Source organism: Scomber japonicus, chromosome 15 (genome assembly GCF_027409825.1).
Source record: "Scomber japonicus isolate fScoJap1 chromosome 15, fScoJap1.pri, whole genome shotgun sequence".
Lineage (NCBI taxonomy): Eukaryota > Metazoa > Chordata > Actinopteri > Scombriformes > Scombridae > Scomber > Scomber japonicus.
The window spans coordinates 18,284,260-18,310,834 of record NC_070592.1 but is presented as its reverse complement, the minus strand read 5'-3'; the positions used below and the strand labels follow the sequence as shown (position 1 = coordinate 18,310,834).

The window sequence follows — 26,575 nt, the reverse complement described above, 5'->3', positions numbered from 1 at the left end:
ACCACTAAAGTACCACAGAACAAATCATCTCACTGTTTCACTGAGTGGCTTTAATAACATTAAATAATGTAATCTTTAATACTTTAATCGATTTTAGTTAGTATTTTGAGAATTTGATAGTATCCATGTTACTCTCTTTATTTGCTTATTCTTAAGTAAGGCAAAATGGGATGAGTAAAATATTTGGAAGTAAGAAATTGTCCATCATAGTTCCTATGGGGACTATGATCATGATTTGTGACATCACAAATAGGTCAGAGCCAATTCTGCTCCAATATTCAACTTACACAAGTGTCATATAGAAACTTGAAGCTTCCAGAGCACAAACACTGAAAACAGGCAGGAGATATCTTCTGTAAACTAGTTAAAGTGTAGTGTAGTTTGAAATGAAATAAATTTGCATATTCATAGACTTTAAGCTTTTTAATGAGGGAGACGGAATAGAGGCCATTTCAAGGATTTTAACATTATTTACAGTTCCAGTTGGCCTTGATTCAACCCTCATGGATAATCATGACCTCGATGACTGAAAATCTTCACAGTAATTATACTTTTTTGTGGGTTAGGGTTAGTTGTGGGTTAAACCAAATCAGACCCACAATATTGTTTCAAGAAAAGTATTTTTATATGTCTAAATAGCCTACCTGTCTTGAGGGGCTCTTTAATGAAGCTTCATGCAACTTTAAAGTTGGAGTGGTCTCTGTGATTTTTGTGAACGTCTTCCGCCATCTAGTGTACATCCCTCAGCAATGCACCTAAATGATTAAACATACGATATTGTCAGCATCGACATATAAACTCATTTGAAACACGCTAAAATTTTGTGAGTGGAAATGTTTATTAAACAGTATTATGATTACAGTTGATGGACAGGCTGTAAAACTGCAGGATGTGGAACCTATGTTGGCCTGTGCGGTTTCTACTACAGCCACTTTCACTGTAACACCACAACTTCAGCTTCCAACATGGCGCCGCCTGTAATAGAGACATGCCATGTTGCTTGCTGTGCGAACAGGACACCAAATGTTGTTTCTTGGAGTCGTGGATGGACAATTGCGTTTGGGACATGCAACTCTGTGGCTCTGTACGACCCACAGGTAGTTTAATCTATTCACTTCTTGCTGTGAAGTTAACTGTGGCTGCTAGTTATCGCTGCTAACGTGGGCTAAGCATCTTACATCAGTAAATAAAGGCTTGTTTTGATGGTGACACTTACTAAATACAACGTTTTGGTTTTGTTTTAGGGGAAGAGAGTTGTCTCGCTGTTGAATGGACACACAGACAGAGTAAATGCAGTGCAGTGGGTTCACAGAGAGGACTGTGGTGAGTGGCGACACCTGTCAAACATCTGTCTGTTGAAATATTGCTCAGATGTGAGTCTAAAGGTTTAAAATGAATCAAAAATAGCCTCCATATAAAGAACTTAGAGATATGAGATATGAATTGGTATTATCAGCTTGCTTTATTACCACCTTCTCCTTCACTTTGTTCTCATAACTCCACAAGACTTGAAAGAATAACCAGAATTATTACAAAATGATCCGAACCCAATACCTGCTTTTATTAATAACTATGCTTTAATTAAGTAACCTTTTCCGTACATATACTAACATTTGGAATCAAATCCTATATCACATTAGAGATTATCGCTTCCTTTTGCCATGGAAACATTTATACAGATATTTCCTTCTACTGAATTGTTCCCTTTGAAATGTGTGCAACTTGTCTATATACACTTGTGTTTACTCATGCTATTTGTTTTCTAAATGCTGCATTATTTTATTTAAGCTCTTAAAATAGCTATGTTCTTTAGCCCATATGTAGGAATGATATATTTTGTCTAACTTGTCACATATTTTTCGGCTTGTCTTGTTTTTTATACCATTTTATTGCTTTTGTGCTCTGTGTGGTACTGCGGAAATGCCACTATCTACATATTTGTAATACATTTCTTTGTTGTACCTTTGTTGCTACTTGTTCCTTATGTCACAGCTCCAGAGACTCATCTTGTGTCAGGAGGCTCAGACAATCGCCTCATTGTGTGGGAGGCTCAAAATGGGAAGGTAAGCCATTAGACACTTCCAGTAGAACTTCTGATACAGGATTCCCTGGTGTTCTTTATAGATATTGTATGTTGTAAAAATGTGCTCTGCATTTTACAGTTCATCCAGTCAGTGGAGTGTAAGGGTCATACTGGTCCAGTTTGTGCTGTGGATGCCATCTATGTGGACTATCCGAAGATTCTGGTGGCCTCCTCAGCATCTGACTCCACAGTGAGACTGTGGCTCTGCAGTGATGCCAAAGATGGTAGGAAAAAAATAGAAAAACTGACAGATACACTTGTGGCACTTTTTGGATTTGTTGAGTGTGAATGTGTTGCTATATTAATATTGGAAATGTTTTGAAATAGCAATTTGTTTACGTTTCAGTCCATTTTTGTGCTTGTCCCATCTTAATATGAAGTAGTCTTTACTTATGACCCCTCGCCATGCAGTGCATGTTTGTGAGTTGTGAGCAGGTCAATCATAGAGTGACTCTTTATTAAACTGTTTAATTTCTGTAATTTTAGAGGGCTCTACAGGTAAACTTTTCTCTCTCTTTTCTTGAGAAAAGGAAGCAAAGATTAGAGAAAAAGTCAAAAAGATTGATAAACTTCAATTTTGAGTAGCAGGTTTACTTATTTTCTACCCCAGGAATCATCACACATCCAATAACATAATGTCATGAATCTGTTTGGGTTTATATGTGTTGTTGGATATTTACAAAGACTCAAAGTCTGCTTTGCTAGAATTGGCAAAACTAGTTCATTTTCCTTCAGTTGTCTTTTATTGTTGTGGAACACATAATGTATCCAGAAATGTAACAGACTCATATAATTGCTTGATAAATAAATAAAAAAATCAGTTTACAATCACCTACACTAGACAGTCTGCCCCCTTGTGGTTTACAGAGTACATTGCAGTGTTTACATACAGCAGGATAATTAGCCTCCTCTCTGCAGCACTGCAGACAAGTTTTTGCATCACATCTGACAGCGTGTCTGTAGTTTGACATTTTTAATTTACAATACACTGGTCTTAGTTTTGTATTTGAAAGGCAACTCAGTCTGTCAGCAGGTGTGGGGCAGAAATGATTGTTCATCCTGTGTAATATCCCCAGGCAATGTTTTTCCTAAAACATAATTAGAAAAATCACAGCAGCTGTGTTAATTGTAGAATTGTTTTTTTTTCACATAGTTGAATATTAGTCAGTATCTGTCATCCAAAATCCTTTTTTTTTTCTCAAGCTGACACGATAACAGCTTTTGTTGAAAGTTTCTGTCCACCTGTCAGCACATATGAATACTGATGCAGCTTGACAGTTTAAGTGTGTGTGTGTGTATGTGAATTGGGTGTAACCTTGGGGTGTATTCCCAAATAAAAATACCAGCTGGTTGGTGCCTGTATGCAGAGTGTGACAGCTTGAAAGAAACAGACAAAAACAAACACATATTCCACACAGGAACAGTCGAACATATTTTCAGATACACACAAAGCCCAAAAGCTACAAATTTAACATAATATGCAGTCATCATGTATTTGTGTAGTAGTATTACTCATAGTGTATTAGAAAGTTTAATTCCATGTGCATGTCTTTCCCCAGCTGAGTGCCTCCATACCCTATCATTTGGCAGCGGTTTCATGATGGATGTCTCTCTGGCTCTGTTACCAGGCAGCAGAGGTAAGCCTAAGCTGTTCCTACATAGACATGCTGTAAGTTGTGCGCCACACACACTCACACAGGCACACATTGTTTTCCATGTCATCCATCTCAATTTGCACCACTGCTTTTGTGCTTGTGACCAAATGTCATATTCAAAATGCAGTCTGCGTTTGAAGTGTCTTATGTCATTTTGCCTCTCTGTTTTACAAGCCTCTCCACCTCAGTTGTGTTTATGAAAACCTGGATGTAGATATAAATGTATGCAGCCTGATGTGTGTGTGTGTGTGTGTGTGTGTAAAGCTTAAATCTCTTTTCTCACAGTTCCCATACTCTCCTGCGGGGGTGATGACTCACGGGTGCATCTGTATGTGCAGTCTGACAAACAGGTAAGCTCAGATCGATACTCATTCAAAGGCAACTTATTCTTGCATTCTGTGCCAACTCTCTAATTTGAATTTCTAAAGTTTGAGGGCAACATTGGACCTTTTTTGTTTCTTTTTTTTATTGCTCTACAACAGCTGCAGAAAGTCATGACACTGCAAGGACACGAGGACTGGGTTCGTGGAGTGGCGTGGGTGTCTATAGGTGAGTGCCACTGATTGTTGTGTTATTGTTTGAGCCATACTGCCTGGTTTACATTTTCTGGTATCATTATTATGCTGGTATGTTTCAGTTAACTCAAAGTCAGATATATGGCAGGGGGGCTCTGTGATCAGGCATTTTTTAACCATAAAGCCCAGGTTAAAATCTTCAGAACAGCAAATAATAATCCACATTGCTGAAACGTTGTTGAGTAAGAAACAAATGCAGACTATTTTACACATGGACCAGCCCTTTACACAGAATTATCAACAGAATCTTCACAAACCCAGCCAGATTATCATGAAATTAAATTCAGGATATTTTTGCTGTGCTCTGACTAAGTGCCTAAGTGACTAAGTAAGCTACTAAAGAGGGTTTTTAGATCGTATAGTGGTACTTTTGATTTCAAATAGATTAGGGTTAGGGTTAGGGTTAAAATTAAAAAAAAATTAGGGCATCTTGCTATTTATTTGTAACAGTTGACAGTGTAGAAAGAGGAAGAAAACACTGAGAGAGAAAGAGAGCTCCCCGTCCGGAACTGAGCATGGCGTTGTGTTATGCACCTTAACCTTTGGGCACCCGTGGCACCCACAAAACAAAAATCTTCTCGTCAGACTAGCATAGTTTTTTTCTGCCATAAACACCATAAAGTTGGTGGGATAAGTTACAAATACTAAAAAAACCTTTTGTTTAGGAGATTTTCCAATTTTATACATGCATAGAAGAGGAATTTTAAGTTTAGTACAGTTGGATGGATATGGTAGGTCAGTTCTCATTACCTCCTCGTTTCTGAAATGGTTGTCTTTGTGGTCATCTCTCACTTTTGTTTTATCCAAATCAAGCCTGCAAAGTTGAGTAATGCAGGTTCTTGGCTTTGAAAGATTCAGATACTGTAACATGTTGTTGGTTGAACCAGAATGCTGAGAGGCAAGAGGAAATATCCAGGTACACCAGTCAACCAATTTGATGTGAAAGACAGACAAATGCACTTTGACCCCTGTCTAGCTAAAAGTCACCAAGCGGAAAAAAGAAGAAAAAAAAACACTTTTTCAATCAATAGAACATAAAAATCAAAAAGTAATGCTCTGTGTTCAGCCTTTACACCAGCTGTTGCTCAATAAGCCCAGCTCCAGCAACCAGAGTGCTATTTGCAGTATCGTGCTAGCAACATGGTAATGCATGGATTCAATCCAGGCTCTACTAATTGTGTAACCCTCTTCAAGGGCACTTCATTACTGGGATGTTCTGGCTGTGTAAAAGCTATTTCATCTCCTTAACCAGTCCTCTCCACCAGTGTCTCCTTCCCACTTGCAGTCTATGATCTACTCAATGTTGCTAAGCTATTAGCCAGCAAAGAGACACAGCGAAGATTGTTTATATGAAATCTCCCAACAGGAATGACAAAGATGCTCTCCACTGCAGTAGGAGTTTGATAAATCATTCTCTTCTTTTATGACTCAGCAGATGGCAAATTGCAGCGCTGGTGCAGTTTACCATAGCTGTTAAATATTGGGGTTCATGCACAATGGATGGTATTTTCTGTTTTTTGTGTTTCTATGTTTTAATCCACTTTCAAAATCACAATTTTTTCTCCATTAGTCTTAGTGTTAGATTCAACTCAGCACTAGTGTGTGAAATCAGCACTAGTGTGTGAAATCAACTGGTCATCCCTCAGATTTTATGGGGACAAACTCTCCTCTCCACTTTTTCTCCTGTTTAAAACTAACTTCTCTCCAGTTTATAAACACACTTCTAAAATTTTTAATTATCTAATATACACAGAAAAGGACTTGCAAAAGGCTAATGAACCACAGCATTAGGATAGTTAAAATGTCATAAATAAAGGAAGGTGTTGTGTTTTCATTTCTTCAAGTTCAGAAAAGTTCAAGTATAAACTTTATTTCTTGCCAATGGATAATTCATTTTGCAGCAAGTCAACAACAGCATTACATAAAAAATACATCATGCAGGCTCAAGAAAATCACCAGTGCAAGTAGCTTTGGCAGAGTTTCAGACATGAACCAAAACAAATAAAACAAATAATCATCATTGTCATTATCATCAATGTCATTATTTTAGGTTTGGCAAATAATAATGGCCTTCCTCTTCCCTGTTGTGCATTGCAGACGCCTTAGGTGGTAGCAACAGAGGAATTTTTATGACTGTTCAACTTGGCACCAGCAAAACTAGGCCAGTGGGCACTGGACTAAACATGAAGCATAAATTATGAGAGACGGACACACTCAGAGGATGTAGCATGTGTCTGTTTATATTTATATATGTATATATTTATTTATAATCCTGCTGTTGTACCGAGCACTTCTTGAATGCCTAGATTACTGTTCAAGCAATAGAAATAGTGTAAAACAAGACTGTTAAAAATGTATCCGCCTGAAGTATACAAGCACTGCATGTCATCTAGTCAGGATTTTGTAAGAGTTGATAGAAAATGTCTTTCAGTGGGGAAGGTTTTTGAGGTTCTCTCTCTGACTCATTCAGGTGGGGAGCTGTTATTAGCCAGCTGTTCACAGGACTGTCTCATCAGAGTATGGAGGCTGTGTGCCAAGTCTGGGACAGACGCCCGCACAGAGGACGATCACACCATCATCAAAATGAAAGAGGACGTTTTTGAAGTGAAGGAGAGAGGTGAGCAGGCCATGCTGGCTTGGTTATATAAAGGGCACCAATTAACTAAATGAAGAGACCATTTTTGATAGTTTTAATGACACTTAGTTTTTACTAAGAATGTTTTCATAGAACCCTTACACTTTAAAATTAGGGGATTACACAAAAAACATCTATACATACCTGTAATTAATCAGCACCTTTCCCTTGTTAATTGCATGTAACTGTTATCATGATAACAGTTTTCTCTGATCTCTTTGTGTTACTTCAACAGATGCATCCTCAGTGTTTGCTGTGTCTCTTGAGACGGTCCTGGCAGGCCATGAAAACTGGGTCTATGGAGTCCACTGGCAGCCTCCTTTCTACAAAGGTACCTTGAATAGAAACCATGGAAGGGACTGGTCACTAATGAAGCCCACTTTTAGGACAATCTTCCCTCTAAAAGTTTTAATCACTGATTCAGTTTCTAGCCTGTGGAAGTAAATGGTTTGGCTCACATGCAAAGCTAGGAGACATTGTTTCTTTCTCTTTTTTATTTTGCAATGCTATTGCTTATAAATGTCAGCAAGAGGTGGTGACAATCTGTAAAAAAGAAGAAAACACAGGTGGGAGAAGTTATTGGTTTAATTAGTCCTCAAGGGAGGGGCTGAGAGATGTGCTAAACCTTCTCTTTAAACTCTGGCTGCCTCAAAAGCTCATTATATCAAGATCATTTCACACCCATCTCAACTTTCGTGAACACCACACATCATTATGTTTAGATAAGTGGAGCTGCACGGTTATGAGGGAAATGGCAGCCACAATTATTCATAATACGATTTTTTGTTTAGGTTGTTTTCCATTGTTAGAAAAATATTTCCAATAGCGTTAAGTGTAGATTAAAATAATTATATGACAAAACAGCATGCATTCAAATGCAAATGAATCCGTTCATAAATGTCTGTATAAAAATACTGTTTCACTCTCCTATAGTTAGTCTGTTAGTCAGTTAGAGAAAATGTGTCTGAACTCGTCATTTCTTTTTGCAGGGAGTCCAGACCAGTTATCCTGAACACATTGTGTCAGTAAACTATTCAACCAAGTGTAATACATAGTAGAAGACACATTCTTGATCAGGATGCAGCTAATCAAGTAAATTTTTGAATACAGCACCAAATCATAACAGGAGCTATCTCAAGGCACTTTTCATGTAGAGCAAGTCTACACAGTACTCTTTATAGTATTATTTACAGAGGCCCAACAATCAGCAAGCACTTTCAACAGCGGTAAGGAAATACTTAATTTTAACGGGAAAAATCCTCAAGCAGAACCCGTCTCTGGGTGGGTGGCCATCTGCCTCAACCGGCTGCGTTGAGAGAGAGAATAATATGATAATAATTGTAGCAGTGGGTGTTGAGCAGGATCATGGGGGCAGTAGGTGGCTCGCAATCACAGATCCAGATTCTACAGCTCCAGAGGTAGAAATACCTACAGAAAACAACAGGAGAGGAGAAGGATGATAAAGCACAAAACTACAGGAGAGAGAAGATGCAGAGTTAGAAACATGTATTAATGGGACATGAATGTGTACAAATGGATGCGGGAGAGGAGAAAACAATCTGGCACCCATAACTAATGTAACAAAGGGTGTGAGTATTTATTGTTTTGGACCACAAGTCATAAAGGTTTGAAACGACTGGTTTAATAACTGGCAGACCCCTGTTGACCGTTATTGACAGTGCATGCTGCTCCTGTATTGATTCTCCAGTTTCTTTGTCTCCCCCTGCAGGTGGCAAGCTGCAACAGCCTCTCAGTCTGCTCTCTGCCTCCATGGACAAAACCATGATCCTCTGGGCTCCTGAAGAGGGATCTGGAGTTTGGGTGGAGCAGGTGAGGCTGCCCTTGAATACAAAAGCGGGTGCCATGCAACAACAGACTGTACACACACACACAAAGTATCAATAGCTCTCTGAGGGGAACACAGGGTTTGCACACACAGACCCACACAGTGATTTCCCCACTCTACTTCTGCTAGCTTCCATCTCAGTAGCTTTTGACATGATCCGGAGAGCTTGAGCCCCACCCACCCCCCCCCCTCCCCCCCAGTATCCTCTCTTGCGCTGTCAGTGCCCCTGCGTCGGTTTTCACTCTCCCTGACATTGAGGTGTCAGGAATAGAAGTGATAGACAGTGATGAAGAGGCGCTGAGCCCGGCGCACCACTGTGAGTTTAGACAAGCTGAGGATGTCCTCCCCCATCTTCCCTTCTATCATTCACTCACACCAAAACCCCTCTTTTACGGCCCATTCCCCAACACATCCGACAGGGGACGAAGAAGCCTGTGGAAGACATGTCATTGCTTCTGTGCTGCCTTTCTCCTTTATTATATTTTTCCTCCATGATCCGTCTATCCCTTTCACTCTCGCCTTCCATCATTTTCTATCCTTCTCCTCTCTCTTCACCGTTTGCCTCCTTTTTTTTCTGTCCTCCTGTCTCATCTCCCTCTCTCACATTATCTCTCTCTCCTCCTTTCCTTTCTCTCTCCCCTTCCACCTCATCTCTCTGAGCTCCCAACAGCTGCTGTTGTGCTAGAAAGGGGGCTAAATTTAACACAGTGTGGATGGCAAAGAAAAAAGCTGTTCTCTGCCCATCTGCCCCACAGCTTTTTCTCTCTTTTTTTTTTTTTTTTTTTTGTACGACTGAAAAATTCTCAGGTGGTTCAGAAGTTGAGGAGTTACCTGAGATTACCTTTCCACATCTCTGACAGAAACACTTACTCACAGACAGACAAAAAAAAACTCACACTCAAACTCCCAATATAGACTTACACGTGAAGACATCTCGAAATGCATCCCATCATGTGCAGACACACATCACATAGTACAGAAAATGCTCACCTCACCACAGCAGGCATCTTGACTGTGATCACACTCCGAGGTGATGAGAAAGATTCCACAGTGGATCAATCACATTTTTGCACCTTTTGATCTCATCGTTCACATCCAGAGTGACTAGCAACAAAGACCACAGAAAGGAGCTACCATGAAAGCCACAACTCCTCTCTCTGTCTTGACAAAGGGACGATGATTAGAGCCCGAGGCCGCCACTGATGTCACATATTCTTCTCGGTGTGATTGGACAAATGTGGTTCAGTGGAAGAGAAAAGCAGCACTGAGTTTGATCCATCCACTCTGGTGTGGACAATCGCTCCTCACCTCCGACTTTTTCTCTTGATGTGCGAGAAAAAAACGTACCTGGAAAAAACTTTTTTTTAGTTTAATGTGAAAGAGCAGAGAGTCTACTCTCCATTTATCTTCTAACTTCTGATACTCTGTCACACACACACACAAATATACTTGTGCAACAATGACATATCAGTGAGTTAAACTGGATTTCAATTTTATCCCATTGTTACAAGTGAGACTGAAGTAAGGGCCTTTAGTTCTTTTTGTAGTGTTTTCATAACCTGTGTAAGCCTCAAACACAAAAGCTTTTCTATGGGATGTTGAAGTTTTTGGCAGAGCAGATTCTGCAGCGCTAAATGATCAGCCATGTGTGTCTTAATTAGCTGATTTTTACAAAGATGCGCTTCACTTCTTGCCACTGATTAGAGTAACTGGTGAGATTTAATGGAGAGTGGGGGTTAGCAGTGGGGTGGCCAGGGCCCACTGCTGCGTAAAGCACATCTTACTAACGAGACACACTGGTAATTAACATCTCAGACTGACCACAGCGGGCCACCACAACGCCTGGAGGGATTGTCAGTTTGTGTGCGTGCGTGTGTTTGTGTGTTTGAGAGATATTTTCAGATCACAGGCTTGTGTACTCTCCTCAAGTTACACTCATGGCATCCCAAAAAGCCACTAAAAACAAAATGAGTCAATATTTCTGAATAATATACGTGAGTGACTGTTAATAGTTTCTGTTAATTACTTTGGTGAGGATTGAATATAAGTTAATTTCATGCTGTGCTACAGTTGATCAATTAACCAATTTAAGGAAATGAATCAATAACAGTTTTGATATTTGATTAACTGTAAAACTCCTCTAATCAATATTTCTATTAACAATTAATTGAATTATTATCTATTATGTGAATGGTGCTGCTCATAGTAACAAACCCACAGAGAATTATTCCCAGCCTGTATCTTTTACTGTTTTGGTTTACTCTCACCACTCTATGCCGCAGCACGCAGCTGTTCTCAGTGAAAATGGCAGACAAAGTTAGCAGCTGGCTGGTGAACATAGTGGATCATTTAGCAGTTACAGAGCAGGATACTTTCATCAGGAGTTGGTGGAGACCAGCAGAGCTAAAAAAAAAGGGGTGAATATTAGACTAAATTAGTTTTATAGTTGCTCCAATGCATGCTTTACGTGTAACTGTGAAACGTTTTGCATCATACAACACCAAAACAATAAGTAAAACCACAACATATTATTGTGGGCATTGGTTTCGTTCAGCTAAAAACAATCAGAGATGTGGGCAGATATTGTAAATTGAGTGTCTTTGAATTTTGGAATATTGGTCAAACAAAACAGTGAATTTCAAGGCTTAGCCTACTTTTTTCCCTTTTCTAATTTTCTAATTGGAGATTAAACAAATGACTGCGATAAATTGAGGTAAAGAGTCCTTCTCTAATTGTGTTGGTCAGATTTCAGCCAGAACAGTTGAAAGCCTGTGATCCACACTGTATGGTTTTTCCCGGCTTGGCTAAGCTCATTCAGTGTTCGTCACCCTCTTTCTCTCCCTCCAAGAATGATATATGCCTTCCTCTCTTTGCTGTCCTTGTTCTACCCCCCCACCTCCCCACCCTCCGCCCCGACATACCCCCACCGGCCACCGATAAGGCACGTCACGCATCCATATTGTTCCCCCTCTCGTAAACAAGACAGGTGACGGCTTTTGCCTCTGTGAGTTTTTGCATGATTTACGGCGGGCTCTTGTGTGCAGAATTTTAAAATCAATCTGCTTAATGTTGCATCTCATTCTCTCTCAATCTCACCATGTATGTTTCTACCTGACTGTCTGTCTGTTCCGCTCAGTCTCCCACCTTCTCTCTGGATAGCTAGAGGACCGTGCCATTCAGAGAGAAGGCACGCCTTTATCGCTGTCATTAGTTCCGCTGTGTTTCAGCCTGCACAGAGTCATTATTTTGAAGGTCACAGATGACCCACGCAAGCTCCCTAAGAAGGCCGGATGATTGAGGACACCACTTTACTGCCACGTACAGTAGACAAACGTAGCAAAGATATGTGTGTGTCACTGCTAATGTGCGTTTGTGGCGTGTAGCCTTTCAACCTGTTTGTTTAACAGATAATTGATGCGCACACATTCTTTTGTGTTTTTCCCGAGGTGTGCCTGAGGTCATTGCTGCAGCGAAAAACATATTCTCACTTCACCCACCTGCTTTCAGAAAAGATAACGGGCTGAGCTGTGCATCTTCACCAATTTTAATCATTTGAGTGGAGTCTCATTTTTCCTCACATCCAACATCCATATCATTTAAGATACAAGCTAATTAAAGATGGAAGATAAATAATACACCCATATCTGGATACAGACCACAGTGCTGCTAAGGGAGCACTCTCTAGGGTTGGCTCTGCTGCTATCAATCTACATAGATCTCCCCTCTGGGCCCAGTTTACAACCAAGTTCTCAAGGCCTGCAAAAGCTTGTAATTATTTGCATTCCTGATGGCAATGAGAAGAGTGCCTGATTCACAAATACTCTCAAAGTCCTTGAATGATTGTTTAGTATTGAAAAATGAGTAGATGATGATGAAGACTTCTGGCATGATTTTAAATGGAAAGCGTTTGGTTTAGGGTATATGTTAGAGGGTGAGCCTCAGAAAACAGGATAGCTGGTTGAGGCGGTGGATTATGAACGATGGATCCGGTTAAAGAACCAAGGCACTTGGAGAGAGGGAGTTCAAATCTTTCTTCTTTAATAAAACTTCAGCCACATTGTACAATCTGTTGGTGTGTGTGTATATGTGTGTGTGTGTGTGGTCTGGAAAGGGAAAAAACAAACAAAACTACATTACAAAGTGGTCTGCATATTTAGCAACTTATCAAGTAGCATTCCAAAATACAGTTGCCATGTAATAATGTAGGAGCCTTATATCAAATGTAAATCACATAAAATAATTAAACAGTTGAACCTCTATTAACAAGGCATAGTTACACCCACAGCAAGAGCTAAGTTACACAAACTGGAGTACAATAATTATTCATGAACAATATGTGTAACGGGCACTCACATTGGAGCCTACAATAAACAGAGCTGCAACACATTGCTAGCACTCACTTAGCTCCAGTGCTAGTAATAAACAGAGCTAACAGCTAATTAGCTAACTCGAAGTACACACAGAAAATATCATCATGTTATGTAACACGAACTGAAAGAATAATAGAAATATCCACAAATACCAAGCAGAGACACTTACATTTCTTCAGGAACGCACACAGGATAAGGAACAAAGAACACACAAAGTCTGTGCAGCTTCAGTCTGCTCTGCTGCTGGAATTCCCCAACTTTATCAGCCCGCGTTACTGTCTCTGACCAGTAGGTGGTGCCTCACCTCTAGGGCTTTCTCACAGTATAATTGTGTCTTAATGCAGAGGACTGAAGAATATTCACAACCCACAGTTAAAAAAAGCTTTCTGTAGCTTAAACAAGAATTGCTGTTTATACATTTTCTAAATATTTTTGATTAATTTCTGACATTGTTGCAAGTTATTTCTGTCTAGTCCCGTAATCCTGCATCAAATCCGACTTGTTATGCAAGCAACGGAATGAGATCTTGTTTCTTCTATTTTAGTATGTAATTTCTGTTCTTTATGGATATTAATGCCAGTGAAAGGGTAAATAAATGCAGTTAAATTCAGTTTTACATTTTTAGAACTAATGAGAAGCTCTTTTGTTCATATTATGGTTTTGTTTAATCCTCTGTTTTTCCCTCCTACACTTCTGTTTGCTTTAAATGTACTTGTTTATTTCTTCTTTTTTTGTTCCCAGTTCTGCAAATAATACTTTGAGGAAGTCACTAATGTGACTTAAGATGACCTCAAACAGAGTTTTAAAACAAGTTAAGTAAGTGTAATTGATAACTACATTTGCACAAATCGAAATGTGTTTGGTGCAAATAATAATAATAATAATAAAGAATGTTCTTGACAATCAAAAGCAAGGTGCCAAAGGTGACAGTGACCGTTGATGAGAGTCCTTAGGAGGTGATTTTGTTTGAAGGCATTGGTTCTGATGTGAGTGTGGGCTTTCCCCCCCCAAGGACTGGATTTTCAGTGATTTTCCGTCTTATCCTCAGACAGTTTTACACTGTCTATATGATCTTCCCTATGAACATGATGCAGAGGTCACAGGCTCTCACCCAAATCCAATTTATGTAAATCCTTCTGTTTTCTCAAGCTTTGCCATTTTTCATGATTATTTTTTTTAATATGATACGGCACACTGCAATTGCTTTCATTTTGTATTAGACAAATGTATTTTGTTAAAAAAAAACAACAAAACAGTTTATTCAACTCTAATAAGTCCCATTTTGCATAATTTCTCATCTGACTTGTCAGCTTAATTTGCTGTTTTTTCTGCCTCTTTCCACCATTGTGGGAGATGTTAGTTAATACGTCTTGGAGGGAGACTGAGAAAAGATTTGACATCCCTAACTTTCCTCTCTTCTCTTCTTTGCTATAAATCTGAGCCTGTATCCCTAAATCCAGGTGTTTGACATTAAAAATAGACTATATCCTATCATATAGGATGAGGGCAGGCGCTAAAGCAAATAATGTCTTTCTTTTTTCTTTTTTTTTTTTGAATAACCTACTTCAGTCAGACGCCTTTTCTCCATATGTGGCAGCTGTTGCACGTTCATGTTGCTACATATTACTTTCATCTTTCTCTGCAGCAAGTAAGCGACTGACCCAGGAACCAAATGTTCTTCACCCAGCTGATGTCAGATACAAGTATGTTGAACAGGCAGATGATCAGTAACGATCACCCCCTCAACAAGTTTTTTTTTTTCTTTCACACCAGGTGCGTGTAGGGGAGGTCGGTGGCAACACTCTGGGTTTCTATGGCTGCCAGATGAGTCCGGATGGCTCCATGATCCTTGCTCATGCTTTTCATGGAGCGCTACATCTCTGGTGCCAGGACCAAGACAAAGAGGTGGGAGTCCTGGACGTAGTTAGAGCACAACTCTCAAATCAATATAATGCTAACAGTTAAGTAGTTTGTCTGATTTCAGTACACAAATCGTCTGTTTCACTTGCACAATAAATTACTTTTTCCTAAAGGCACTGCGATGGCAGGTGTATTTGAATTAAAATTCGATGGCCTGGTGTTGCTACACAGTTACACTGTGGGAGCGACAGTGATTAGTGTAATTAGTCACACCGAGTCTCCTGTCTGCCACTCAATTTGACTGGCTTAGCATGTGTCTTTGTTGGGTATCCCTGAGAAAGAGCAGTGGTCTGTAGTTAAAAGTAAGTTCAGAGATAATTGCATTTCAGTTGTGCCTGCTCGAAATTCAAAGATCAGCACAAACCTGAAGGTGTTGATAACTAATTCAGGTGCTTCAAAAGAGATCAGCTTCTCAGAAAGCAACACCTAAATTATAATCAACCACTTTTAAACCAGAGACACCAATGCTGGGGATTGACATGACCATTACAATTCTGTCTTCCCAGGGAGAGTGGAGGCCTGGGGTTGTGATATCAGGTCACTTCAATGCAGTCCAGGACCTGAGCTGGGATCCTGAGGGGGATTTTATCCTCAGTGTGGGCTCAGACCAGACTACCAGACTTTTTACTCCATGGAGGAAACAAGACGGTAAAAAGGTATGCAGACATAAAATCACCTATAACATGTTAACATGCATGCACAAAAATGTGGAACCCTCATTGTAGCCCAAAATTAGTGATAGGGTTTCAACATGTTTATGCACATAGTTAGAAATGAGATAAGCTAACCACATGGAAATGTCTTTTTTTTTGTTAATCATGTCAATTGAATACCTGAAAATCAAAAATTCATCACATTGAAGCAAATATTCTATAAATCCAGTCCTGCTCACTGATGTGCAATGTTATCCACGTCAACTATTCTAATAGTGTATAAGGAACACAAATGTAGTAAAGATAAAACACTATCACTCCACATTTCATTATACATGAGATAATACAGAAATCCAAAATTACACCTGGCATCAAAATATAGAAATTATGATATAGGAGTGTTTGCCACACTATTTCTTCTTGTGTACTGAAACCCAGCAGTTACCTGGTATATGTTTCTCCTTTGAACACCAGGCAGGTGTTTTAACCTTTAATGGGACTCACCTACCTAATAATAAATATTCTACTTGATGCAGTTTCTTAAAATATGTTTGGACTCTGTTCAGTGATTAAATTTTAGTAGGTTTTAGCAGTGAAGAGTTTTATAGAAAGAAAGGAATAAAGACGAGTTACTAGATTGATTGATCCTGCAGGAACCCTATTGCATTGATTCTTAACGTCGAAGCAAAGTGCTAGAAAGCACACTTCTAACTTCACCTCATGTTTAATTCAGTTCAAAATGTTAAAACTGGGGTAAAACTCCCCAGTTTGGCATTCATTTTAGTCAGATACATAATCAACACTCTAGTCTTCATTACATTATTTAACAAAGCAGTTTGGCGTATTGCCACCTCGTGCCTCTGCCAAAGGAAATCCGGTCATTGTAGCGGAGCTCTCCATCTTCCCTCACGAGAACACTTTGCATTTAAAGCTAGAAATGTTTCATTTCAACAGGAGAGTCAATGTTGTGTTTGGCTCGGTTACAAATGCCTGAATTTAGGGCCAACAAACCAGGTTCCACAACATCAGCGATCTATGTAGACACTGGCACTTCCCCCACCAATGAACGGATTTTTACATTGCCTTCTTCTGTCTTTCACCTCTGCAGGCAACCTGGCATGAAATCTCGCGGCCACAGATCCATGGATATGACATGCAGTGTCTAGCAATGGTCGGGAGGTTTCAGTTTGTGTCTGGCGCCGATGAGAAGGTCCTGCGGGTGTTTCAAGCACCTCGTAATTTTGTGGAGAACTTTGCCAACATCTCTGGGATGTCGAGAGAAAAGCTGTTGACATCCAGTGTGAGTGTCCAGTTACAAAAAAATAGTCAGCGGAGCCAGTTGTTGTCCAACTGTAAGAAGTGCTAATAGGACAGTCTGGCCTCCTTGAAAATCCTGCATAGTTATTGATGGCTGTGTGTGTCTGCTCATTGCCAGGATTGTGCCAACCTTCCAGAAGGAGCCAGCACACCTGCCTTGGGTTTGTCCAACAAGGCTGTATTTCAAGGTAAAATACTTGTGCTGGGGACTAAGTTTTTTTCTGATAATATTTCCCACGAAATCTATACAGTAAATTGATGAATTTGTCAGTATTTTCATTACTTGTATGTGATGTAATGTTCAAACATATTTATTTTAAATGTCCTTTAAAATTACAGGTGACCTTGTCTCAAAAACCAAAGAGGATGAGAAGCAGTTCAGCAGCGTATCTGACCAATACCAGGAGTCTTACTTTCACCCGCTCAGCTTGACTGGTACTATTAACCTGTTTCCAACATAACATGTTTTTCCCTAAAACATGGTAGTAATCTGTGTAAACTTTCATTCAATTTAAACCTCCCCGATAAAAAACTTTAGAACAGTTTGTGCATCCATGTCTCCCTCTACAGTCTGATAGCCTAATTCATTTTCCCCATCGCAATTCTCTCAGCAGCCTCACTACACATTTAAGAGCTTCCTGCCTGCCTGTCGCTCCATGTTCTTATAAGAGACAATGATATGCAGCCAGATGGACAGTTAGTTATTACTCTCTGCTCTCCCTGTGCTCTGTGCAGAGCCTGAGGTCTCATAGAGGCTGATGGTATTACAGCAGGAAACGAATAAGAGGAAAGGGGTGGTGGGTAGTATGGTGGAAAGAAAAGGTGACAGGAAGCAGCTGAGCTGAATGTTTAAAAAAAAATGAGATAAGATGGATGAGTTCGGAAAGGGAAATTAGAAGTAGAGAGGACACAGAGAAAAAAAGAGCATGCAAGTTACAAAAGAAAATAAGGAAACTAATTGTTGGAAATGGGCAGATGGAAAATGGATGAGTCAAATGAAGAGAGCGTAGCTCTGCGTTTTAAAACCCCTGGGCTAGAGGGTGTCAAGGGCTGTCATCAGCATGATTGAAGCCACTCCTTAATCTGCAATGCTAATTAGGCGGCGGGCTTATGTGATTGCAAAGTTTAAGTATCGATGACCCAGGGCTATGTAGGGAGCAACCGAGTGCGGAGACCGCTGTTAACAATGCATTTTCACTTCTTTGATTGGCTTCCGCGGGCAGGGAGATGAATGAATAATTAGGCAAAAATGGAATGCAGATGACCAATAAGAAATACACGAGAAGTATAGCTTTCAATTACACGCAGCGCAAAGGCGGCGCGGGCTTGTGCAGAGCCTGCGGTGTGAGGGAGAGGATTGGCACCCAGCAAGATTTGATCCCCTCCAAAGCCAGAAGCCGTTAAGAATCAGAGATAAAGCTGCAGTTGTTTCAAAATTGCTTTTTTTGGGGGGTGGGGGGGGTGGGGAGGGTGGCAAGTTGCAGGGCTCAGGATTTCATGCAAGCTAAATGCTAAAAGAAGCTGTGTGTGAATGTGAGAGAACATTGTCTCCAGGCGATCTGTCGTGTTCTCAGTCTTGCATATGCTGTAGCTTTTAGTTCACTCTTCCTCTCTCTGTCTCTCTTTGAGGTGCTTATACTGTCCTTTTTACTCCTTTAACTTGTATGGCTGTCACACACGCACACATTCAGCACCCTATCTGTGACTCTTTGGGTTAACAGTACAGGGATTTAAAAGAGGGAAATTATAATAGTCACTTGGGTGTAATCCTCATTTAGTAAATTGGAAACTGGTTGTATTTGAATTTTAAAACAGCTCATTTTTTTCAGAGTCTTGCAAATGACAGTTATGTAAGGACTTTGAAATCTGCAGTTAACTGTGTGTGTGTGCGTGTCTGTTTTCATGCATGTGTGTGTGAGCAGAGCCCCCACCAGAGGATCATCTTCTCCAGAACACACTCTGGCCTGAGGTCCAGAAACTGTGAGTATCCAATTGTCTCTCTGCTAACTGCCTAACAAAAACCCTCCCAGCTTGTCTTACCTGCTGGTATAAACAATATTCAGACTCCAGCGTTAACTAAAATGCTTTGAGGCGGCATAAAATCTAAGGTTTGATTACATATTTCCACTTCCCCTCACTATTAAAGCATTTTAGTTTCCATATTACTCTAAATGAAGCAGCACTTCCAGATGGAATCGTGTTTTCTTGGTGTTGCCCAAAAGGCTTATATGTATTTTAAAATGATGAACCTCCCATAGCTCTTGGTTGCTGCTCTCCTCTTATTCATCATCCAGCTTCCTGCTATCCCATGAGCCTCTCCTCCTGGCTGAATATATTGCCTCCATTTGAGGCCAATGTTAAATCCATTTACCAGTCATTCTGCCATAAACATGACATATGGCGTGGTGGTTTATTGGAGGTGTGGGCATTGTGTGCGCATGTTGAAAAGCATTTTTCCACCTTAATTTGGCTTCACCCCATTGAATCATTTAGCGCATAATAGAAACATTAAAATGAGTAAGTGGCCGAATTATTTTTGTGGCATAAATAATACTCTTGCTGTTGTGCCAAATTGCAGCAGAAAGGTTTCTGGTCATGCAGGACTTTCTCTCCGTCAGCTTGACATTTTAAAACAACCAGGTGGTAGTCAGCAAAGCTAAAACTAATTAGGCTGTGAATGATTAGCCGGAGCATTGTCGTTGTTCATCTCTGTCAGAGGGAGACGGTCCAGTCATCGCAAATCAGTATTTTAATTTCACACTCTGTCTGCTTATTTACCTGTCAGCAAGCGACACCGGCTTGAGCCTGGAAGCTTGTTGAGGTGGCGCTTTGGAATAACAAAATACTTCATTTACTCTCAAGACTGGGAGTGCTTTCTTGGTTGCCGTCCCGTCTGTCCCTCCACATGTTCAATGCGGCCGATATCTTACAGTCAGTTCAGGATTTATCTTTGTATGATTACCAACCCACTCTTCTCTCTCCCTCGCTCCTCCAGGTATGGTCACGGCTTTGAGATGTTCTGCCTCGCCTCTGACAGTGCCAGGACAGTGGTGGCATCGGCGTGCAAGGTGAGAAGGTGTCACAGTCAGGCCTACATGACCCCCGCTCTCAGCAAAGGGCAGAAGATCAGGGAGGAGAGGGCATCATGACATGTTTACACTGCATGCACATATTCACACCACAAGACACATTCACAGGTTGAGTTTAGACTGTGCTGTCAGTCAGGTATTGATGGTGCCTACCTTGTTCTGACCTTGTGAAGACAAACATGCCTCTCCCACCTCCTCACCCTGCATTCCTCCGCACTCTCCCCCTCCTTCAATCTCCTGTTTTCGTTGAACTGTCCTCCCTCTTCCCCTCGCCCTCTCTTTGTGTTATTCTTCTCTCCCATAAGGCCTTTTTATTCTCTCCTAAGATCCTCCTCATCGCCAATGTTTCACTCACCTCTGCATATTTAATTTTTTCCAACACATAGGTTTACTATGAATACTTGATGATGTAATATCATCGAAAACTCCAGAAAAGCTACTAATCGGACCTTGTAGTGAGATTGTTTTGTTAACAGATCCAAACGGTCTTACTGTCTTTCTAGGCATCTAAAGCCGAACACGCATCAGTGCTGCTGTGGAGTACATCTACGTGGCGCCAGCTTCAGACGCTGCCGTGCCACACCCTCACCGTCACCCAGATGGCCTTCTCCCCAGATGCACGACTGCTATTGGTTGTTTCCCGTGATCGCACCTGGTCTTTATGGAGACGCAACCTGCCCACCCTTGATAGCCCAGGTGAGACTGCGTAAATCCATTGAGGCTGGATTTTTATTATTCTGTATTCTTAATTTATTCACTTTGGCTCAAGATGAGATTAATGTTCTTCACAGTGCTTTGCAAATAAGTGCAGTTTAATAAAAAATGTGAATTTGAAGACAAAAAGACAGCACTGGAGCCCCACTGGCAGACAGCAACAACTCATCTAATTCAAATTAATTAAAATAAGGTAAACCCACTGAGCAGATTTGTTCCAAATCAAATTTTAAGTACAGCTGGCCTGTTTGGAAGGACTCCCCTAATTAATGCTGTGAAGAGCCAAACAAGTGATGCCTTGACTGAAACTAGTCCAAAAAAGAGCTAATAAAGGAAAGGATTTTCCTGTGTTTTCATTTAATTTTAGATTTAACCATTTATTCTCTGCATATTTATGTAAATTGACTACGATTTGAGTTTCTTTAACTTTTCAGAAACATCCATATTTATTGCTGTTAATACTTTGGGTGCTTTAAAATGAGGTACTGGGGGCTGTGTACTCCCAGTCAACCTCATCCATTGCCAAAAGGGCTTGACAGTATAGCAAAGTCACAACAGATAGCAATAACTCATCAAATCCCTGCTTGCATGCTCATCATTCCAGGATCAAGTTGAGGAAGACAACTATCAATGCTGTGGTCAAATTCCTCAGGTTATGCAACCCTTTAAGTAGTACAGACATGAACTCTGGTGCTGTGGACCTGAGATTTTATTTCAGGCTCCTGGGCCCAGATACACCCACAGCCACAATCATACAGCCTATGTTGTTTTGACATATTGCAAATATCAAAGCCTCCTTTGTGGCTCTCTGTATCATTCACTTTGTCTGTTTTGCCTGATCTTTTCCCCCATTGAGACTTTTCTCAGTAGTGGTGACATTAATGGTCAGAGATTCAGATCTGTTTCTGGTAGCCCACCAGAAATTAAGTGAATGAGAAATCATGTCTGAACCAAAACCCTAAATACACCCATGGAAGTCCCAACATGTAGACTCATTCTAAATAGTAAGTATCAGTGTGTTTTCAGCTGACCGTATCAGATAAGGTTTTGGCCAGACATAACATTAAAAACTGTTTCTCAGTTGTAGTTATTATGTAAAGACAATTATAAACTTGTACAACATTTTACACAATCATTTTTTGGCAGCAGGGAGAGAGATGGATACGACATGCAACACAGACCACTGGCTGGAATCAAACCAAGGATGTTGCCGTTGTGTGAGGGGCAAAGTACCCATTCAGCTACCAGGGCGCTCCCTTCTACAACATTCTACGACATTGTTAAAACTTACAAATAAATATAATAATGAAAAATTAGTAGTGATATCAGATCAGGATTTGCATCGGCCAAAACCCTGAATCAGCTGAGAAAAAAGAAGGATCAGAACATCCTTACTCTCCTCTGCACAGCCCCTGTTGTAAACAAGAGCATGTTTCTAGGAAATGTGTTTATATGAAAGAGCCTCAGCACCTTGACACAGACAAATAACCCGATCCTGCATCCAAGGTGAGCAGAACACAACATTTAAGCCCAGAGGATTACCTCCCACCTGCAACTGGTAACGCATCTCATGGCTCTTTGGCAGCTCGGGAGGTTCTTAATGGACACAGACAGAAGCTAACCAATCCCTCTCTCCTCTGTTTGCCTGTATGGTGGACCGCGCAGGAGAGAGCGAGAGAGAGAGGCAGGGAGGGAGTGGGTGGTTTGGAGAGGAGTGAGGTGGGGTGTAGGGGGTGTCCGTCTGTTCTGGTTGGCTGCTGAATCACTCAAGGTGATTGTGAAGAACATGCAAACACACACACAGTCTCACAGGCCAGACAAGGGAAGGTTAAACGAAGTCAGAGCTGATCAAACAAAGTGACTCCCTCCTTCCTCACCTCTTCTCTGTCTCTCCCCTTCCTCCTACCTGTTTTGTCATGCCTCATCCTCCTCCTTTCCTCTTCCTCTCACTTGTGAGTCAAGAACCCAGACACTGTTATCTCTCTCTCTTCTCCTTCCTTCTTCTCTTTGTCCGCTTTCTATCTAATTTGTGCAACCTTTTATATGCCCCTCTCTTTTATCCTCTTGATGTTTTTTTGCAAGTTGTCTCTCAACTGAACACATCTCCTCTTTCTTTGTCCGTCTCTGGTCTCCATTTCTGTATGGTTGGACAAAACAGCTGAATATGCCCCTAAAAGTGTTAATGGAAGGAGTTGCAACACCTGTGTGTCCCAAACAACAAACCCTCAAATATGTGTATATGTGGAGAGTGACGTAATCACACAGAAACAATACTGTGTGTGTATGTGTATGTGTGTATGTGTGTGTGTGTGTGTGTGAGTGCCAGTGGAGACCAGCACTGCTGTGGACACTCAGACAGGCGGCTGCCAGCAGCATACAAACAAGCTCTCTGGGGAAAACCAATCTGGGGGCTGAAATGACTTAGGCTCGGGAAATAAACAGCAGCAGGTCATAAACCAAAACTGACTGAAATGGAGGGCTGGAATGAGGTTCTCTGTCTCGTTGGGTTGTTTATTTGTCGCTAGGGAGAGCCTTTGCTTCTACAGAGCAGTGAGGCAGAGATCTAGACATGCTGATGTCATGCCACAGTAATCATAACACAAAGTTTTGACTAGCAGTTCATCTCTTGTGGAAAAGGGTTTTTCTGTGTTGCTGCATAATTGAAATATATGTCAGTATCGGGGCTGATAATAGTATTGTGACTTTCTCTGTGCTTGCTTGTGTTTATGTATCCACGCAGAGCCCCAGTTCTCGCTGCATGCACACACAGGGAAGGATACAGCTGTACACAGCCGAATCATTTGGTCATGTGACTGGAGCTCTGACAGCAAATACTTTGTTACATCCAGTCGGGACAAAAAGGTAAGTGTTCAAATTTTGGTTTCATTTCAAGATTGGCAACCTCTTCATTTTTAAAGACATTCATATTTCGAGTGAAGTTTTATAGTGAGCATTAGTTTTTTTCGATTGCTCACACAAGTTTGTGCGTGTTTGTTTGTGTCCAGGTGATTGTATGGGGACTGTGTAGATTGGAGGACTCTGGAGACCCTGCGCCTCCTCATGAGATTAAACCATGTTCTTCCATCTTGGATGTGGGCGATTCTGCCACTGCTGTGGCTTTCTGCCCTGTACTCTGCTCTGATAACAGGTACACACACACACACACACACACACACACACACACACATGCAAGCAGCACAGTATGAGTCACAGGGTTGTCAAGGATCATCACTCATTTCACAATTGGTTATTCTGTGTGGATGTTATTTTGTAGCCTCAAATGACCACAGATCTGTTTATTTCCTACTAATAACACATCGCATTGAGTCAGAAATAGTTTAAAGGCAAAGTTAACAGTAGATGTTCCACCCAGTGAAGATGGAGTGAATAAATCAGTTGCTTAATGTCTAAAATGGCTCGTAGCAACCAAATTGAATGAATTATTTGTGTATGCACTTTATTAATTTTTTATTATTTGTTTTATTCATACAATATTCAGCTTTTTCCAACATGTCTACACTCAGAGTTCATGTGAAAAAAAGCAAGTGGACTGATGATTTTTAATGTAAAGTTTTTATTAGACCCGCAGATGCACAATCTTGATGAAGCAGGGAGAAATGGAGCATGTGATGTATGTTAGTTAGGCCTCTTTCTTAGTTTGGAGTTATTAAATGAACAGACTGAAATAATCAAGGCAACAAAGAAAAAGCAGAAACAACAAGTCTGTAAAGGTCTTCTCACCCATATCTGTGTCTGTGTTGTGGTGCCTTCCGCAGCTACCTGCTGGCAGTGGGTCTGGAGTATGGGAGGATTCTGCTGTACAGGTGGAGCCCTGGCCAGGATCCCGCTGGAGGACATGACTGGGGCAGCTGTGCAGAGACTGACACCTCGTATCCTTCCTACACACACAGCACACACACAGTTCATCTGAAGTTCAGATGATTCAGATGTAAATTACAGTAAATGACAGTAACAGCAGTGTGACTTCAGTTTGATGGCGTTATTTTTTGTGTTATAAGAAAAAAAGCTGTTTAAGCAGCAGGCTTAAACAGCTGCTTCCTTTGGCCTGAGAGGGAGTTAAGATGGGAAGGCACTGACTTAGGCTACGTTCACACCTCAGTTAAAAGCGACCTGAATCCCATTTGTTTGCTCAAATGTGACACATATCTGATTTGTTTCTGACAATGTGAACAGCACAAGTCACATTGAATCTGACATTTCCAAATCTGATTCAGGCCACTTTCAAAAGTGGTACTGAATCTGATAGATATCTGATTTTTTTTAATGCTACTGCAATCTGAACAGTCAGGTCGCATTTAATGTGGCTTTGATGTTATTCTGGAGCAATACACAGCTAATGCTCCGCATAAAGACATCATTAAAGTATTAATTTTCTTTCTCCTCTTCCTCCTTTTTAACATCACCCGCACACAAATTTGCCGGCGGCTGCAACACACTGTTTTTAACATTAGACCATAAATGAGACTACCAGTAACTTCACCGGCTGTTGCCGTTGCCATGTTCGCTTCCGTAAACACCGTTCTGTGCGTGACGTCATTAATGATCAACTGAGCATGTGGGTCACTTCAGGAGGCCACATTTAAAAGTGTAATATGAATAGCCAAACAAAAAATCGGATTTGACCAATAAATCGGAATTGAGCATTAAGGCCTGCAGTGTGAACGTAGCCTTTGTGTGCTGTATGTCACAGGGTTATGTCATTCATGTGTAGAGATTTGGAAATTAATTGAAAACAGGTATCTTAAGTGCTGCACACAACCACATTTTTGTCAGTGAACATTTTTTTAAATCAAGTTAGTTGAGTTATTCTTTTGGATACATTTGAAATGTGTATTAAACACTGTGCGTGTTTGTGTGTGTGGTGTTGTGCCCAGTGTCCCAAGAGTGTGATGAGAAAAGCCTGTGATTGTCACTCTGTTTATATTGTGTGTTTAGAAGCAGAGATAGGACAGTAGTATGTAAGTATTACATAAGTGAAAGTGTAATGGGCATTTTGCTGTATTTAGTTTAATGCCATCCAGAGTTGTATCCTGTTGTTTCCTTTCATCATGCATCCTTTTACAGACAAAGCCACTCCTTGGCAGTCAAGAGGCTCGTCTGGAGGCCCAGAGCTGGCCGAGCAGGTCGAGAGAACAACAGTCGGGTTGGACTGAAAGGGGAGGAGGATGAACAGACTGACAGAGAAAATGAGCTGGAGGAGGAAAGCTCCTGGGTCCAGCTTGCCAGTGCCAGCGCCGACCACTCTGTCAAAATCTTCAACATCAACAAACTGGCTCTTTAGCACCACCAACACTGACACTATGATGTCTCTCTGCATGTGAGAGACACTTGGACTGAGGGCCACAGGCCTTACTGGGGCACCAAGGCCACAGCTGCTCGCTGGCAAGCCATTCACTCCCTGTGACATCCAGTTAAGTCATGGGTCACTCGCAGGACAAACCCACAGCCTGTGTGGCCCGCAGTCTGTCTGTACACAGCTGAACAGATTTGATGGGTGGAAGCAAGATGATGAAAACACCATGACCTTAGGGTGGTATTTTGCTGGGACACACAAGTGTTTTAGATTCAGTGAAGAAATGGCTGCTTCATATCTATACAGATCACTCATACAATTTTTCCTAGTCAACTTTTTTTTTGGATGAACTCTTTTTAGTAACAAATTAAGAAACTGATGAGGCCATTATGGGATGTCATTAA

At 40.9% G+C, this 26,575-nt stretch overlaps 1 protein-coding gene across 1 annotated transcript; it reads left to right on the top strand.

Moving 5' to 3' along the window:
• Window positions 1-957: 957 nt before the first annotated feature.
• On the top strand, window positions 958-26,557 carry elp2 (elongator acetyltransferase complex subunit 2). The gene is made up of 22 exons (XM_053333845.1): window positions 958-1,097; window positions 1,245-1,323; window positions 1,993-2,063; window positions 2,163-2,307; window positions 3,643-3,720; window positions 4,024-4,088; window positions 4,221-4,287; window positions 6,784-6,930; window positions 7,184-7,279; window positions 8,678-8,778; window positions 14,938-15,069; window positions 15,591-15,740; window positions 16,846-17,037; window positions 17,173-17,242; window positions 17,394-17,489; window positions 18,977-19,034; window positions 20,050-20,122; window positions 20,647-20,839; window positions 23,598-23,719; window positions 23,863-24,005; window positions 24,634-24,747; window positions 25,943-26,557. The coding sequence occupies exons 1-22, from the start codon at window positions 966-968 to the stop codon at window positions 26,157-26,159; spliced, it is 2,541 nt and encodes an 846-aa protein (XP_053189820.1). The 5' UTR covers window positions 958-965; the 3' UTR covers window positions 26,160-26,557.
• The last annotated feature ends 18 nt before the right edge of the window (window positions 26,558-26,575 follow it).

Excerpts from the sequence above, each read along its gene's own strand:
- elp2 (XM_053333845.1), top strand. The coding sequence starts at position 966 with ATGGCGCCGCCTGTAATAGAGACATGCCATGTTGCTTGCTGTGCGAAC. Across the intron at positions 8,779-14,937 it reads CTGGAGTTTGGGTGGAGCAG|GTGCGTGTAGGGGAGGTCGG; the intron begins GTGAGGCTGCCC and ends CTTTCACACCAG. Across the intron at positions 17,490-18,976 it reads TCACCCGCTCAGCTTGACTG|AGCCCCCACCAGAGGATCAT; the intron begins GTACTATTAACC and ends GTGTGTGAGCAG.